General features: G+C 33.4%; 1 protein-coding gene across 2 annotated transcripts in view; it reads right to left on the bottom strand.

The window, feature by feature from the left end:
* Nucleotides 1-18,845, bottom strand: part of Cert1 (ceramide transporter 1) — a 111,398-nt gene that overhangs the window by 13,338 nt on the left and 79,215 nt on the right. Inside the window, exons 9-13 of one of the 2 annotated variants that reach the window (XM_046426932.2) lie at nt 15,961-16,047; nt 13,396-13,488; nt 12,802-12,879; nt 3,257-3,352; nt 367-499 (exon numbers count right to left, since the gene is read on the bottom strand). In XM_046426932.2, coding sequence (XP_046282888.1) covers nt 367-499; nt 3,257-3,352; nt 12,802-12,879; nt 13,396-13,488; nt 15,961-16,047 — 487 coding nt within the window. The remainder of the gene's footprint in view (nt 1-366; nt 500-3,256; nt 3,353-12,801; nt 12,880-13,395; nt 13,489-15,960; nt 16,048-18,845) is intronic. The other variant, XM_046426928.2, reaches the window with a different exon arrangement.

The following is an 18,845-nucleotide window of genomic DNA, read 5'->3' as shown; positions in this document are numbered from 1 at the left end:
CAATCCTCAGCATCACATAAAAAGATAAATAAGATAAAGGTACTGTTGTCCACCTACAACTTAAAAAAAAAAAAAAAAAGTAAGGTCTGAGGCTGGGGATGTAGCTGAGTGATAGAGTGCTTTGCCTTTCATGCATGAGGCCCTGGGTTCAAACCTCAGCACTGCAAATTAGTAAAGTAAGGAATTATCAGTTCTCTAATGATTCTCCAGATATTTTCTACATGATTTTGTAGATGATAGTCATGAGAATGAACATATAATAGTTATGTCATAATCTCTATGTTCTAATCTTGAACAGAAAATAAGGTTGAATTTGATTTTAAATTCAAAACAATAATTGGATTAAAATATATTAATAATGCTTACTTTCCCAGTCATTGCGAACATCAACATTCCAGAAGTAATTGCAGACTTCATGTCCTGTAACACCTTTAACTGCATGTGTAGCTTTCAAAGGATCCAGAACAATGCCGTTTTCTTCTACTTCTCTCCTGTAAACCTAAAGAAGGCATATTTAAAAAGCTATTTGAGGGCTGGGGTTGTGGCTCAATGGTATAGCGCTTGCCTGGCACATGCAAGGCTCTGGGTTTGATCCTCAGCATAAGGAGAATGGTAATGCATTCTGCTCTCATTTATTAAAAAAAAAAAAAAATCAATAAAAATAAAAATAATTTTTTAAAAGGTATTTTTTTAAAAAAAGCTATTTGAAAAACAGAAATCAAACTCCTATAGTTTGAAGGCATGCTTTTAAATTTAGCTGTTTTTTTAGATTTTATTTATGAAAATCTATTTATAGAATATATTCTGCTAAAATGAAAATTTTCAAATTAACAGACAATAAAAATATTTAAAATGACAAATCCAAGGTAACTTCAACTATGTATATGTAATGAATAATCTAATTACTATGAGTTAAAATAAATATATTAATTTAAATTAGACATTATTTACCAAACATTCTCAGAGATTATTTCATGTTGTCAAATAGGGTTAGATGAATAAAATATACTTAAGGACACTATTTTAAGGCTGCTTTATTCAATGCTATATCCCTAGGGTCTAGAATACTATCAGAAACACAGTAGAGGTGGGCACAGTGGTGCACACATATAATCCCAACTACTTTGGGAGGTTGAAGCAGGAGAATCACAAGGTTGAGGCTAGCGTGGACAATTTAGTGAGACCTTGTTTCAAAAAACAAGTAAACAACAACAACAAAAAAGGGCTGGGATTGTAACCCAGTGGTAGAGCATCTGTTCCTAGGTTCAATCCCTAGTACCACCCCATAAAACAAAAAAGAAAAAAAAAAAAAACCAGTAGAACTCATTTATCAAATCAAACAATGAAAATTAAAATGGCAAAAAGAACAGATTTATCTTGTTTTAAATACTGAGGCTGTTTACCTTAAGTGCTCAGTAAAATTAATTACAGTTTGTTACTTTAAAGAACTCTAATAATTCTTTCAAGAAATGAAGAAACATGGGGAGAACCAGCTCTAAATGTAAGGAATGCTCATGGGGCCAGAACACTGTTAGGCATTTCACATAGCTTTCCCTTTAACAATCTCTCTTGCCAAACTACCTTTCCCCAAATGCTTATTTATTCACTTTATCGAGAACACTATTTTCCCAGTTACCCAAACTGAAAACTCACTTTTAATTTCTCCCCTCACAGTTATTACGCTTTTTACTACTCTTTCAACAGCTTGACTTTTCTACTGTTGCTTAAGTATTTTAGGTGAGCTTTCATCACCTTGTGCCTCTTATTAAGTGGTCTTCTCGGTCCCTAGTTTCTTCCCTACTTGCTTCATTTTCCTAAAATGACACTTTGCAATACAGTGGCTAACCTACTGCTATTCCCCTTTGTGCGCTACTTTATGCTTTCCACAATCTACCCCCAAATTTTCTCTAATGTTATAAGCTTGTAGGGAGACTTATTCACTACTCCTCATTCCAGGTGGAGGGACTTCATCGAGACATCACTCCTAAGGCAGGAATAGTGACTTATCTGAATGGTGAGTACAGAGGGAAGAAAAAGGTAGGCTTGGTTCAAACCCCTTTTCTGCAGAGAACATGCATTCTAGTCTGATTTTGGGGCCTGATCCTTGGGGAAAGAGCTGTGATTGTCCAGCAATGTTAGGAGCATTATGTTTAATTCTGCAGTAACCTTAGGAAAACTTTGTGGTATTGATCTAAAGCCATTTTCTACAGTCGAGTTATCAGAATTATAACTAATATTCTGTTATCTCACTAGTCTGTCTCCTCAATTTCTTTTTTGAACCAGGTATTGAACCCAGAGGTGCTTAACCACTGAATCATATCTCTGGCTCTTTTTATTTTTTACTTTGTGACAGGGTCTCACTGTTGTTAAGGACCTCACAAAGTTGCTGAGGCTAGCTTTGAACTTGTGAGCCTCCTACCTCAGTCTCCCGAGTTGCTGGGATTACAAGTATGAGCCTTCTCTTACTTCTTAATTACTTCTTCATTTCCTTACCCACCATGCGGAGAGGAAGCCTCAGCATTAATATTGTATCTCACTTGCTAGAATAATTTTTGTTGCCGTAGTCTATAAAAATATTGTAAATATAAAATTTGCTTAAGTTTTTCCTCCTACAATTTTTTGTCTACAATGTCCTCTCCTTACATTTGTCACAACCTTATTTCTATTTCCAGATACAGTTCAAATGTTTCTTATTATAAAAAAAATTGAGTTCTTTCAAATTACAGAGCTTTTTTCTAATTTTCTTCAATCACATGCATTCTTTATTCAATACATTATCAGATGGAGCCAAGTAATAGTATCTTTTAAATGTCAATATCCTCTTTCTCAACTAAAATTTTAGTGTAGCAGCAGTGTGATTAATATTTGTCTTTCAGCATGAGATAGTTCCAAATTCAATGCTGTTTTTGCTTCTCAAGTCTATCTCTGTGTCTTGTTCTTCTACTTCTTGCTCTTATTCTCTCTTAGGTTTAGGGATATGAATATGATTAGTTTACCAGTGTCCCCCTTCACACACACACAAAAAAAAAAAAACAAGGGGAAAGAAAATAAATGACACTTGAACATAATATTCAGTACTTAAAATATAAGATAAACAAAAAGACATTTTATTTCTCAATATCTGGTACTTCTTTAATTTATGTAATAACATTTTAAAGTAATCATAAAATGCTATCTTTATTTATATCAATAGTAATGATAATATTGCTGAAACAGATCTATACTGAACAATGTATAACATTTCAGTGGAAATTACCTTCATTTCTCCTTCTTCTACAACCAACTGCCAATTGGCATCTCCACCTACATCTTGTAATGAATAAGTCATATGGTTCTGCACCATCTCTTCAACCTTGAAAAGAAAAATAAAGCCATGAGAATGAACATATAATAGTTATGTCATAATCTCTAAACCAGAATGGTATTCAGTTTACTGCAATTCAGAAATGGTACTCTAAAACAGCTGAGGTTAGTTTAGTGGGTTTTACATAGTGTTGAAGAGTTTAGTCCACATTCCAGATATCCAGATTAATGATAGAAGGGAGAAATGCAGGGAAGGAAGATGCTTCACTCAAGTAACCAGATTGGCCCCTAATGTGTATCTAGTGATTGAAATAAGCATTTCTTTCCTGGAAAAATGAAATATTGTACACTTCACTATCAAATACAGAGTGATGTCTTAAAAACATCAAATCATGGAATTAGGGTAAAAGAAGTATAAAGAAATCATCTAGTTCATTGTTACTATATTGAAGATAATAGAGAAATCAGATAGCTTATGTCAAAGGTTTCCCTACAAAAAAGGGGAAAACTTTATTTCACCAATATACCTATTTTTATCATAAATATAAACCAACTTAAAAATAAACAAATTTCCTTTTACGTGATCCCAATTTCACTGTTCTGAATTCTTTTAGGGACAAATTAGCTTTTAGTTTATTGTTTCAAAGTGTCTAACTAAATTTCTTTTTTCTTTTTCTTTGTGTGTGTTTGCACGCATGCACGCACATGCATGTGCTCTGGGGATTGAACCAGAGCTTCACATTTGCTAGGCAAGTGTTCTACTATTGACTGGCCTGTCCCAGTACCACTAAATTTCTTTTACTGAAATTTAAATGCAACATCAGTTTTTAATGATCACATATTACCCTTACGCATCTTAAGCAAAGAAAAGGTGAATGTATATTTCACGATCCCAGAATCCTTAATTATATTTAGAGCTAAGATTTCACAAAAGTGTTTTCTGCAGTCTCTCAGCTTGAATTTTTTTGTTTTTGTTTTTTTGGAAATGAGGGTTGAACCCATGGGCCCTTTACCACTGAGCTACATCCCCAGTGCTTTTTAAAAATTTTTATTTTGAGAACACAGTCTTGCTAAGTTGCTGAGGATTTTGCTAAATTCCTGAGGCTGACCTCAAACTTGTGATCCTCCTGTCTCCACCTTCCAAATCGCTTGGGATTACAAGTGTACATTAATGTGCCCAGCCTAAAATGCTTTTAAACAGAACTTAAGTGATAAAAAAGATTGTGACAGCAAAATAATTTTATGCAATAAATACATTAAAGGAAGAAAATGGTTAAAAATATGTACATTATACTTTTATTTAAAAATTTATTTCTAAGTTTAACTAATTTCCCATAAAGTCTATTGCATTCATTAGGGATAAAAAAATAAGAGTTAGATTTAAAATATTTTAAAATAAATAGATTGATGGTTTTGAGGCAGATAATTTAAAAATTATTAACCCCACTATATAATTTTTTGTGTACTAAAGAATGTTATCAATATATTATAGTGATGTGCACTTCTTCTACATCACGATTTCTAGATCTCAGAATGCACTTTTTTTTCTGGGTGGGGTGGGGGAGGTACCAGGGATTGAACTCAAGGGTACTTGACCACTGAGCCACAACCACAGCCCTATTTTGTATTTTGTTTAGAGACAGGGTCTCACTGAGTTGCTTAGCACCTCACTTTTGCTGAAGCTGGCTTTGAACTTGTGATCCTCCTGCCTGAATCACTGAGATAATAGGTGTGTGCCACTGCGCCTGGCTCAGAATACACTTTTTGGTACTTGAGATTGAACTCTGGGGACTTCAACCACTGAGCCACATCCCCACCCTTTTTTCTGTATTTTATTTAGACACAGGGTCTCATTGAGTTGCTTAGCACCTCACTTTTGATGAAGCTGGCTTTGAACTCCTGGTCCTCCTGCTTCAGCCTCCCAAGACTCTGGGATTATAGGTGTGAGCCATGGTGCCTGGCCAGAATGCACTTTTGATTACTATAAGTTGGTTTTCTTTTAAGTGTATCCTGATTTGGCAATCATCATACAAATCATACATACATCATTCTGACAAAAATGTTAACGTTGAGATTCTATATTCTGCTTTTGGTACTAAATATTTTATTCCTTTATTTTTAATTCTTAAGACACTGTGATGCTGGGTTTCAGATTTGAGAGAAACTTAAAAATTTAAACATACATTCTATAATTTTACAAAGCTTTATTATAAAACATAATTTCAGGTGTTACTTAGAGAAATCTGTTTCTTTAGAAGAACTCTGAATTCTGCTTTGAGAAGAGGCAAGATTCTAAGTTATATATACAATGTATCTGATTTCTAAAAGAGGAAGAATAAGAACAGTTGCTCTTAGTACCCACAGTAGTGTTGTCTTAATTCATTTGTCTGTCACATTGAGATCTGAAGAAATTTTTACCTTGTGTACATCCCAAAAATCTTAAAAAATCTTTATATTTGAACATACAGGAGAGAAACTAAAAGTTAAGAATGCCTGTGTTTATTATGAGGCAGATTAGAGGCAGAAAGAAATGCTTCCAAAGAAAAACCCTATTTAAAATGGGTAACTTGTGAGGGAAGAATATAAAGAAGAGGATTTTTTATCCTGTTAAAATAAAGAGAGTTTTGTTTAAATATCTTTTTAGTTCCATGTAACTTTTTTTTTCTGAAAACTCTGTAATTTTGGCTTTGTATGGGAAATTATTCCTGAATTAGGTATTTTACACACACACACACACACACACACACACACACTTGTAGATGGACATAATACCTTTATTTTATTTATTTTTATGTGTGCTGAGGACCAAACCCAGTGCCTCACATGTGCTAGGCAAGCATTCTACCACTGAACCCCAACCCCAGACCCTGAATTAAATATTTTAAACGTTTGTGAAACTAGATGTGTTTCATTTTTGTTTTGGCCTAAATAAACCAGAGTTCATAAATATAAATCAATAGGAGATAGCACAAGTTAAAATAATGCACAGAAAGCACATTTAACATTCTTTCTAGATAGATTAAAAGGATATTCCTATAACAATTACCACTACCATCCGTAGAAAAACAGTTTTAATTTCCTTCACTTACGAGGGCTTAAAAAAGTACAACAAAGAAACATGATATATTCATTACCACGCTCCCAGGAAATTAAACTAAAGAACTAAAATACTGTGGCAACCTCTACAAAGCTTTCTTCATAGAATTACGTTCACTTCCTTGAGGCAATAAATAAGAAGATAGGTGAAACAGGTAAAATCTTACTAAAACAGATTTTATATTCACTGCAATGAAATATGAAATAACCAAGTTGACTACAGAGGCAGTGACTTGGGCACCTGTAATCGCACTTGATCTTTCACAGATTTAATCTAATGATTTGATCAGTTTACTGTATAGTCATGACTCTGTCAAAAGGATGTGGGAAACAAGGAACCATTAAATTTAATGACAGAAATAAACACTAGCAAGCTGGGGGTGGTGGCATTCACCTATAATCCTAGCTACTCAGGAGGCTGAAGCAGTAAGATTACAAGTTCAAGACTGCAACTTGACGATACCCTGTTTCAAAATAAAAAAGGGCTGGGAGCTGGTGCATGCCTGTAAATCTCAGCAACTTGAGAGACTTGAGGCAGGAGGATTACAAATTCAGAGCCAGCCTCAGCAAATTAGCAAGGGCTTAAGCAACTTAGTGAGACCCCCTCTGAAAATAAAAATTAAAAAGGACTGGGAGGACTGGGGTTGAAGCTCAGTGATGAAGTACTTGCCTTGCATGTGTAAGGCACAGCACCACATAAAAATACATACATAAATAAAATAAAGGTGTTGTGTCCATCTACAAGTAAAAATATTTTACAAAAAGAGTGGGGGGTGCTACGGATGTATAGCTCAGTGGTAGAGCACTTGCCTAGCATGTTGCTAGGCCCTGGGTTCAATCTCCAGTTCTATAAGAAAAACAACAGAAAGTCAAATGTACCGATTTATTAGGGTCAAATTTGATATTCCAGGAACTACTGTTACCAGTATTACCTGCTAGCATTTTAAAAAACACAAAAAGATTGGATCAAACTCACTGAAGCAGATGAACAGTATTCCAAAGTTTTAATTAGGTGAAGCATAATTTTAGAAATCATGCCCTTGATTTTTAGGGACCTACAGTTGAAAATGAGCCCACATATGTAGCATCTTCATACCAATAAACTATGAAAAAAAGGATACAAAACACATTTGAGAAAAGGGGTCATTATTCAATTTTAACCTTTTCTACCATTTTGGATTCAAATTACTTAGTCTGATGCCATTTTGAAGCTACTAAACTGGATTTTTCTAACACTATTAAAACAAATCTGAAAAGAATATTGCCCTTTGATGGTACAAACAAAAGTCTAGAAGGACTCCAAAAACAGCTGAGATCTCCTTCTCTTAGCCACGTGAAAGAAATACAATTTTGCTTATTGTTACACAGTCACAAAACCATAGAGTGGCTTGTTAGAATAATTTATTAATGACAAATTAATAGTGAACAGTTAACCTGAATTAAAAATGGCCAATAGCATAAACAGTGAATTCACTGAAGAAATTCAAACAGCTAAAAATGAAAAATGTCACCTGTAGTATATCAATTGGCAAAAATTATCTAAATTATACCATTCAGTGTCAGCACAGTCAAAGAATACTGGTTTGGGAATGTAAGCTAGTTCAACTTTCCTAATTAACAGCTTGGCAATAAGAATAAAAATAACTTAGAAATGTTCACAATCTGTGTCCCAGCAATTACATTTCTAGCAATATATTCTAAGGAAATAATTGGGTAAGTGTGTGAAGATGTAAAAAGATACTGCATGTGCAAGGATGCTCACTGTATAACAAGAGAAAATAAAGAAAATAAAAACCTACATAGTCATATTAAGTGAGTAGGTTAATCTAGCATGCAACATATCAATAAATATATAGAGATATGGACCTATATTTATTGGAGGGAAAATGAATCTGAAAGCTAAAAAACGTCATAAAACAATCTAGGTATAATTATTTATTTTGATAGGAAAAAAGATAATTATTAAGATGTGTTTATTTATCACCATATGTTTTTATTTTATTTTTTGTGCTAGGGATTGATCTCAGGGCCTCCCCCACATGGTAGACAGATGCTTACCACTGAACTCCATCCACAGTCCTTTTAAAATTTTGAGACAATGTCTTACTAAGTTGCCCAGACTGGCCTTCAACTTGAGATCCTCCTACTTTAGTCTCCCAAGTAGCAGGGATCACAGGCGTGAATCACTGTGTCTGGCCCTGTCTTTTTATTTTTATATGATAAATACAAGAATATTAGAAGTAATTAATTATTCTACTTTTTATCTATATAAAATTAAGATATATTATTCATATAATAAACAAAGGGAGGGGTGAAATAATTATCCAACAATAATGTGTTGTTATTGACAAAGTGGGAAAGGGCTATTTTACATAGAGCCATTTTTTTTTTTTTTGCAATGGTCACACCACACATTAACCTGCAGATAAATTCATATCCTTTTGGTTTCTTTATTTTTCAGTAGATGATTTTTCCCTACTGATTCATGAGGAAACATCTTAAATGTTAACTGTGTTAAGCAAATAAATATAACCAAATAAATAAGTTTATAAATAAGTCCTTTCTTCCTTCTGAAGAAGTCTGTGCTTCTTTCCAGTTTGTGCTACAGTCATTATTTCAAAAAACTTGCAGTTCTTTATAATTTCAATTTCTCAGATTGAAGCAAATCCATTCCTTATATCTGCTCATAAGAAAGAGTCACATGTTGATCAAGCAAATACACTTATTTTATTTGAAGCTATTTTCAAGGCATCTTTTAGATCTATGTTTCATTATCCTACCCAATCAGGCCTATGAATATAATTTCAACAAGAACAAGATAGCCATGAGCTAATACTTATGTAGATAGCATAACCAAATTACAGAGGTCTGGAAGACTTCTGTATGGAAATTGATACCAATGATTAAAAAAACTATATGTGATATCTATATGAATATTCTGGATTTTAAAAGATGTTAGAGTAAATATGACTTCACTGAGGTATTATGTTTACTATTTGGCAATTTTGTGTGTGTGTGTGCGCGCGCGCCAGAGAATGAACCCAAAGTCGGTATATGCTAGGCAAGTATTCTAACACTTTCCAAATTACTGAAAGTGATAGCAAAGCTCTGTATACCTATAATCCCAGAGATTAGAGAGACTAGCAGGAGAATTCTAAGTCTGAAGCCAGTCTGGGCAACTGAGCAAGACTCTGTCTCCAAAAAAAAAAGGGGGGTGGGCTGGGGATGTAGCTCAGTGATGAAGTACCCCTTGATCCAATCAACAATATGGGGGTTAGGGGGTGATGACAAACTTTGAATTCATTTTTTAAAAAAATTATATATAACAACAGAATGCATTTTATAATTCTTATTATACATGTAGAGCACAATTTTTCTTATCTCTGGTTGTATACAAAGTATATTCACACCAATTCGTGTCTTCATACATGTACTTTGGATACTAATGTCCATCACATTCCACCATCATTTCTAACCCCATGCCTCCTCCCTTCCCCTCCAACCCTTCTGCCCTATCTAGAGTTCGTCTATTCCTCTCAGGCTCCCTCTCCCTATCCCACTATGAATCAGCCTCCTTATATCAAAGAAAACATTCGGCGTTTGGTTATTTGGGATGGACTAACTTCACTTAGCATTATGTTCTCTAACTCCATCTATTTACTTGCAAATGCCATGATTTTATTCTCTTTTATTGCTGAGTAATGAATTCATTTTTAAACTAATTATCAAAATATTACAAAATGAAGAATGTGGGTACCTCAATTATTTTAAGGAATGTGGAGTTAGTGTATACTATTATATATAATGCAACACAATATAACGTAACATGCTTCTAATGTTAATAAATACCTTAGAGCTTCTTAATTTTCTTAATTTAATTTGAAAACTGTAAAATGTACAAACTCAATTTAGTTGCTAGTGTGATTTCACATTGTGTTAGAAATGGAAGAATGTCCTAGATAACACTTTCTAGGTTAATGTAAACTCTAGGTCTATATCTGATGCTGTATTCTCATTCATATTTTTTTCTCTCTCACTGTGGTACTAGGGATCAAGCCCAGGGGAGCTCTAACTCTGAGTTACATTCTCAGCCCTTTTAAAAACGCTGTATTTTTGAGACAGCCTAAGTTGCTGAGGCTGGCCTCAAACTTGAGAATCTCCTGCCTTAGTCTTTGAGTCACTGGGATTATGGGTGTGTGCCAGTACACACAACTCAATGCTGTATTCTCAAGTGTGATTATACAGAATCAATTTGCTAGATCCTTTGATGATGCGAAAATGAGTGCAATCTCCCCTGAAATAAGCAATCTTATCAACTTGGAATTCTTTATATTCTAAAGGCACTGTTGAATATGAGATGCAGTCTAATCAACAGTGCAGAGCCCAAGTGTACTAATGGAAACAAATGCTTTTAACAAGAACAATAAATACTTGAAGTCATGAACATTATTTTCTTTATTTTTACTCTTTTGGCATATAAGAGTGCAAAATAATCAAATACTGAAATGAGACCTGATCAATTCTAAGCACCACATATTAGAAAAAAAATTTATGAGAAAAATTAATTTTTCTCAATTTATATACCAAGTTACATAAAAAGTTCCGGAAGAACTACACCAAAGAAGTTACAACTAGAGTAAGAGCTATTCCATGCTTGTATAATTATATCAAAATGGATTCTACTGTCATATAGAACTCTTTTTAAAGAGCCATTTTTTTTAAAAAAAGTAAGCTACAATTTGGCAAAGTCTTATTAACATATAGGCACCTGCCCCTCAGCTACATAGCATTTAAAGGCTTTCAGCTGTTCTATTGCACTACAGCTAGGGTCTGAGTTTGAGTTCTGAAGCCCAAATTCTGACTGGCTTACGTTCTTCCCTTACTTTCATTACACTTTCCTTTATTTATAATCCTATGCATTCCTACATTTCAAGGGAAAACTGTGAACAGTATTGATAGGTTTTGGTCTATGATTTTATTATTTTAATGCAAGGTGGGGTCAGCAGAATAAAACAGTCTCCTGGCATCTAGTTTTGTCATTGATTCAGTGAATATAATGAGTCATTTTTAAAAAAGGTATACATAAATGAGTAGGGAAAAAAGAAATAGTATATCTGGTTGTGGATGATATCTAATCAAGAATTGCTACATCTTTTTCTCAAAGATGTTCAAGGCAAAAAAAAAAAAGCTACAAAAGTCATAAAAATGCATTTCAAGTCTTATTTCACAGTTAAGAATGAATATAAATTTTATTTGTATGTGGAAAATAATAAAGATTTAAACTATGATTTAAAAACATTTTAAAACACTTTTATACTTATTTAAAAAATAATGTGTATACTGATTAGTTCAAAGAAATTATTATAATGACAACTTATTGAGCACTTACTATGTTCCAGAATCTAGCTAAATTACAAAAGTGAAGCACAGAAAAGTTAGGAGAATTTGCAAAAGCCCATGCATCTAACCAGGATTTAAAATGGCCATTTTAACTAGATAGCTCAGGTTCTTAACATTACAATATGCAATGCAATAAAATGCAATCACTATAAAAATATAAAATTAAATGATAAAGATCTGAAGCAGGACTGGGGATGTAACTTAATGTAGAGTGCTTGCAGAGCAGAGAGTTCAATCCCCAGGACGTACACAAAAAAACATAAATAAACAAATAAACAAACCAATGATGTCACTAAAAAAATATTCCTCTTATAGTAATTATGATTTTGAGTATAGAGACTACACACCCAGCTTCCTGTCTTAAATTCTTACGGAAATTGGTTATTCATTCATTTAGCATGACTAAATGATCAATGAACTTAAAGCCAATTTCCATAAATTTACCATATAAACAAATAATAATTCATAGTATCCACAGGTAATTTATAGAAGGAAAATATAATGTGTTCAATGGAGCTTAGCATTATAGTGGTAATGAGGCAAATATTTAAAAAGTTATTTCCTTGTTGAACATAAGGAGGAGATATTTTAAGTTACATTAAAAGTTAGACTGCTAAAATCTGCTTTGATGCCACAACATATCCTGCAGCTCATGTCCATGAAAGTTGCTGAATCCTGTCTGAAGAAACATATTACATTTAAAAAAAAAAATCAGGTAACTTCTATTTGTTTCAATTCCATTTGAAAATCTTTTTGGAGTATCTTCAATAAGATAAAAAATTCCAAGCTATTAACAGTAGAGTATATAAAGTAAAGGACACATGCAAGCCTGATGGAGAAATTATTTAGTGGATAAGGAAGGCCTTTTTAATGCTTATTGTTACTATTTAAGATTAAAAAATCAAAACAAGTGCCCTGACCAAAAGATGTCTAGGAATAGGGAAAGCAGATTGAAATACAGCACAGAAAGACTCAAGTCCACTCAATACATTCATACAGTACCTGGGCGCTGAATCTGTGAACATCGTCAGAGGCACTGACTAGATCAATGGAAGACATGGAGGAAGAGCGACTATAGGGCTACCAGAGACAGACAAAGAAAAAACCAAGTAATCAGAACAAAGGCACAACAGAGCTTTCAGTACCAACTTCCAAACACAAGATAAAGAAAGAGAAAACAAAGCACTATATGAAACAAGCACAGCAGCAAGTGCTGACTTCATGCACCTATTATGTATTATACTCTAAAATCATTCCAAAAAGAATGTAGTGCTTCCCATAATACCAAATAAGACAACTTAACCCCAAAGAAGAAAGAGATATATTAATATAATTGGTTATACTTCTGGTTAACTAATTTGGACTCCCTGTCCACCCCCTCGCTTTTTCCTCCAATAATAATAATTAATAACAACAACAACAGCAGCAACAACATTGTGTTGAGAACAAGATTTTTGATTTTATATGGAATTTAACACACACTACAAAAAAACTTACTAAATTCTTGGAAAGGCGAGAAAATCTATATTACAAGATAGTTCCATCAACAGTGAAGAATGTAAGATATACTTTAAGTAAACTCTGACATTACTTTACCTTTTGGACAAATCTATGAGTCCCCACAGAAGAAAAGGCATCTCCAGATGGTAATGATGTAGGCCAATGCAACCTGACCTTTTCACTCTGTGACTAAAAGAGCATATATTGTTAAGATATGATAGTTTTAAAGTGTACTTGCAGATTAAGAAGGATACTATAACCTGGAACCATCAACATTTAATTGGTAAACATTTTAGTATTTAAAAATATATGAATAACGAAATTTCTTCACAGACTTCAACAAGTCTTGCCCAATCCCAACACCGGCTTCAGATATCCCAATTTAGTCTCTTCTGACTGTAAAACTACATTAGACAAGGATTAGCTCTTTGATTTTGCTCCTAGTTAGCCCCATTCTTCCCCTGCATAAGATTATCTATCATGAATCAATCTTAACACTGTTGCCAATTTTCTTCTATTCAAACTGTAGCCAAATTATTTCCATTATTCTACTTCATCAGGCCCAATGGCTTATGTGTCATTAGAACCAATATCATGATTTGCTTCAGTTATATTCTTAAGAGCACATCATATGATCTCTTTGCCGTCTTTCCATGAAAGCATTCTGTCTTCATCCCATCATCTTATTCCTATTAAGCTGAGACGACCTCCTTCCTCTTCTTTGGTTTATCTAGTTTCTTCTCACTATTCAACAAATATTTGCTAAAAGTAATATACTAAAACTATACTGTGCTATTGTGTTTGTGTTCATCTTTTAACTATAAAGACAGTGATTTCTAGTCAATGCTGTCTCAACATAACATCTCATTCCCTCACTCACCAATTTATTGTATACAACTTTCCCTATGTTAACAAGTAATGTAAACTCAAAAAAGCATGATGTGTCACTTGGAAAATACTTATGCAATGGCTGTGTTGTTAAAAAAAATGCAATATACATTGAGCACAAAGAGGGAGATGATTTGAACTGATGGAATTTATTTCATAGATTTTTTAAAGCCTACTACTGAAAAGTATTACCACATTGTAATTATTTTTGTCATATTTATGTACACATGGCTAGTAGACAAGGAAAATCAGGGTCTGTTCAATGGCTGTTTTCTTAACACCTGCCAGAGTGAAAGAAGGGATAGAAGCAGATTTGATAGCCCCATGAATATTCCTTTTTCTAAAGCTTACAGAAGTTTACACTGATCCTCTACTAATATACTGTTATTGAATACAGTCACATTTTAAAGCCAGAAAGGATGCTCTGAATCATCTTTTCTAGCTCCTTATTTCACATGTTAGAAAACCTAAGTCCAGAGAATTTGTTAAAACTCATAGTTACAAAGAGTCAGTGGTGAAACTAAGACCAAGATGTCTTGACTGTATAAGTTCACTACTCTTCCCCAAATAGCATCTTCTAGGGGGTTAAAAAAAAAAAAAAGTCAAGGGAAACAAATGATGCTACTTCAGGTAAGTACGTTAGGCATTCAAAACACAATGATGCTATTTCAGGAACTACTTTAGGCATCCAAAAGTAAAGCCCACTTAGGATCTGAAAGTTCCCACTCAACTGAGTGCTGTGTAGCATTTTTGGGGGTGTAAAAAAATGAGTAGTAAGCTTTACAAAAAAATGTGATTTAAAAATATAATGAAAATAAATATAAGAAACCAATAGGTAACTTACTTCAGGTGATTTACTCTTGGCTACTAGAACAGCAAATGGGCATAATAATCATGACTGCCTTAATAATGACAGGCAATGAATAAGCCAACATTTCATTTGTAGTATTAAAACTGATATACAAATGATTATTTGCAAGACACTTTATAGTCATAGTTTATTTATGCTTGCCCAAGAAGGCAAGAGATTCTACCACAAGTAATATAGTTTAAAGATGGTGTGGAGTATGGGGAGGGGAAATAACTAAAATTGATCTTTAAATACCGTCTAGTGGTAAAATGTGGAAACTACGTTGCTACACAATTGAAGCAAGTTATCAAATTAATCTTGAAACTAAAATTAAAGGATTTAAGAATGCTTTCCTTCAATTTCCAAAGAGGGAGCTGGTTATAAATGTTAGCAATTCAATGATGATGATGATAAAACAGTAAGTAAAAGGAAGAAAAACTAATGGTGAGGGTCTTAAAGGAAATAAAGGAGTTAATAAATAAAAATTGAGAGCCAACATCGAAAAAGAACCATCTTAAAGTTTTAATTATCTTCCTCTTGAATTCTTATGGTACTTGAAGAGAAATTCAAAGAAACCTTTTGTTAACACTAAATATATGCTTGATAATCATAAAGGTCAAAGAATGATTAAAATTGGAGACTTCAAGGGGAACAGGAAGAACATTTCCATTTAAATTCATGTTAATTATGTATACTTCCTTTAAACAATTGTATAGGTCTTCTCATCTACTGCTTGGAAATTAATAGATAAAGGAACTGAGTTAAAGATTCTTCCACATTTCTGACTTAATTTTGATAGTTGATTTTTTTTAGGATATTAATATAGCTCACCATTTTCAAGTTCTATTAATATGAAATAATACACATCAAAGAATTCCTATAGTGTTTGAATTTCAGCTTAGAATTTTTAATAATAGATATACCTGTTCTTCTATTTTATCTTGTCTATCAAGAGCAGCTTCAACAGCATCAAAGAACTCTTCTTCATTAATCAGACTGTTTGGACCTTCCTATTCAAATACACAGAAGAAAAAAAAAATAACAGTTAATTTAAAGAAGTGGAAAACACTGATAATCCTGGTATTAACTTTAGAGAAAAGTTGAAAACTGACCCAATAAACATTTATTGAATACCCATTTAAGAACTAGTCATTTATACCGTGTAAGATTATCACAAAGGTAAGTAATACGCTCTGTAAAATCCTATCAATATTAAAATTAACTCACCCAACACTCATATTTACCATATACTGTTTTAAGTATTAATCTAGAGTAGAGGTTGGTGAACTATGGCCAATGGATCGAATCTAATCTGCTACCTACTTTCATATGGCCTGTTAGCTAAGAATTTCAATTTTACAAAGTTGGAAAAAAAGTAAAAGTAGTAACATTTCATAATATGTTAAAATTGAAATTCCAATACCAAAAATAAAGTTTTGTTGAAATGCAATCATGTTCATTTGTTAATGTAATTATTTTTGACTGCTTGTACTTGCAAGTGATAAGGGACATATAAAGATCCTCCTGCCAGTACTTCCCATGGACTTTAAGAAGGTTCTTCCTAGTTGAGGGCAAATGTATCAGAGAAAGAAAAGTTAAGTTGATGCTTGAAAGTCTCATTAGATGACAGAATATAGTCATCACCTGGGGGAACTTGTTACAATGAAAATTCTTAGACCCTCATGCTCAGATATTCATTTTCTGGGTCTTGGGTAGAGCCCAGGAAAATACACTTTAATGTCTCCCAAGTGATTCTGATACAAATAGAATCTCAGCTGTATTAGAAGATGAAAGTATAAAGAATAGCAGCAAAATGAAAACAAACAACGTATGTTTCTGCTATGATGAACCAAGTAAGTGGAATGTAAATAAAACAATAACTTCATATGGTAAAAGCAGAGCATGAGCAGGTAGGCTTGGGTCTAGGGTTCCCTAAAATTTAAACCAAACCACCAAAAAAGTAAAAAGGGGATACATGAAAATTGCTGGAATCTTCTCAGCTTAATAATCCTTAAGTTATAAGGCCTCTCCTTATAACTTAACCACATCAACTACCTTTAATTTCTTATTCAAATACAACACACATACAGAACAATGTACATCTCAATGAATTATCATAAAGTAAATGTTTCTCATCTAAGGACCAGCTAAGACACGAGGTCCTGAAAATAGATAGTAACGAATACTCTAGAGCCATCTTCCTGTAGGATTCACTTTATAAAGTTCAAATATTTCAAAGACACAACTGACATCAGTATAATTGTGGTCTCTGCTGATCAGAGAAAAAAACAAAACATTCAAAACCTACTCCAAATGATTTTTTTTCTAATGATTTTTTACAATTTTATTGGTCATATTTACATCTGCATTTAAATACTACTAATAATAATTCAATCTATAGGGGATTCTGGTCCTTACGTAATCACATCAGTTTATCAGTTGGGATCTGCAGCTTTTAAAAAAATCCTACTTTTGGCATGCCAACAAGGAGGGGGTGGGATTCTGATTTGCTAAATTAAATGGTTTGTCCTGTAATAAAGGCAAATTTGATGAAGAAATAGAACACAATTTTCTTTATTAAAAATGACTTTTATTTTTTTAGAGAGAGAGAGAGGGAGAGAGAGAGAGAGAGAGGGAGAGAGAGAGAATTTTAATATTTATTTTTTAATTTTCGGCAGACACAACATCTTTATTTGTATGTGGTGCTGAGGATCAAACCAAGGCTGCACGCATGGCAGGCGAGCGCGCTACCGCTTGAGCCACATCCCCAGCCCTAAAAATGACTTTTAAAAGCTCAACATTTTAACTCATCATGCTTAGTAAGGGAAGCAGCTACTTATTGGTAAAACTATAGGACATCCCTTAGTCTTTATCTTAATTGCCCTCAGAAGCCACTTCTTATGTTAAGGACTCTACCTCTATAAATTCCTAATTAAGTTCTCTAGCTTTAAATTCCTAATTTCCCCCCTCTTCTTCTCTAAGCACTTTTCTTGGGCTCCTCTGAAGGCCTTCTGTGCCTTTAAATGTTGGTGCTCCTATAGTCCCATATAGATGATGTTCCTTGACATACCATGAAGTTACACTGATAAACCCAATGTAAATTGAAAACATCATAAGTTAAAATGTATTTAATGCACCTAACTGTTCAAATATCATAGCTTATATGTAATTATATCAGTTGTTTATGCTTGTGGTTCCATGGCTGTTTGGGAGATAAAGTTCTCTGCAGCTGCCCAGATGACAAAGTATCACATACTGGTAGTCCAGAAAAGATAAAAATTCAAAACAGTATTGCATTTGCACCATCATGAAATCTAAAAATTATAAGTTGAACCATCATGAGTTGAGGACTGTCTGTATTTGCTCTCCCACAGATTCTCACTCATTTCCAAAGCTTCAGTCATCATCTTACTTGTGAATTCATAGCCAGGCAATCCTTCTTTTAAGACACAGAGCTTTATAGCTACAAGATGTCTAAAATCAGCTCTTCTCCTTCCACACCAATCTGCAGAAACCACAGCCTAATCTTGGATTCTTCCTTTTTTTCTCATTTGATCACCACACCTTTCAATTCTACTTTTCAAATATCTAATTTGCCATTGTCTTTCCATTCTTACTACTTCTACTCTAGTTCAGGCTATCTTCAATTCTTATTTATAACTAGCTTTTAGGAAAAAGTCTCTTGTTATAGTTGTCATCATCAATCCATTTTTTCTCACTGCAGAAAGCAAGAATGATTTTCCTAAACTGTGAATCTGAAAACTTCACTTAAAACCCATTGCCTCAGCATCTGCACTGATTCTTGAAA

Source organism: Marmota monax, unplaced genomic scaffold (genome assembly GCF_021218885.2).
Source record: "Marmota monax isolate L192 unplaced genomic scaffold, Marmota_monax_Labrador192_F-V1.1 WCK01_AAM20220418_F8-fsc00018, whole genome shotgun sequence".
NCBI lineage: Eukaryota > Metazoa > Chordata > Mammalia > Rodentia > Sciuridae > Marmota > Marmota monax.
This window is presented reverse-complemented; position numbering and strand designations above follow the sequence as displayed.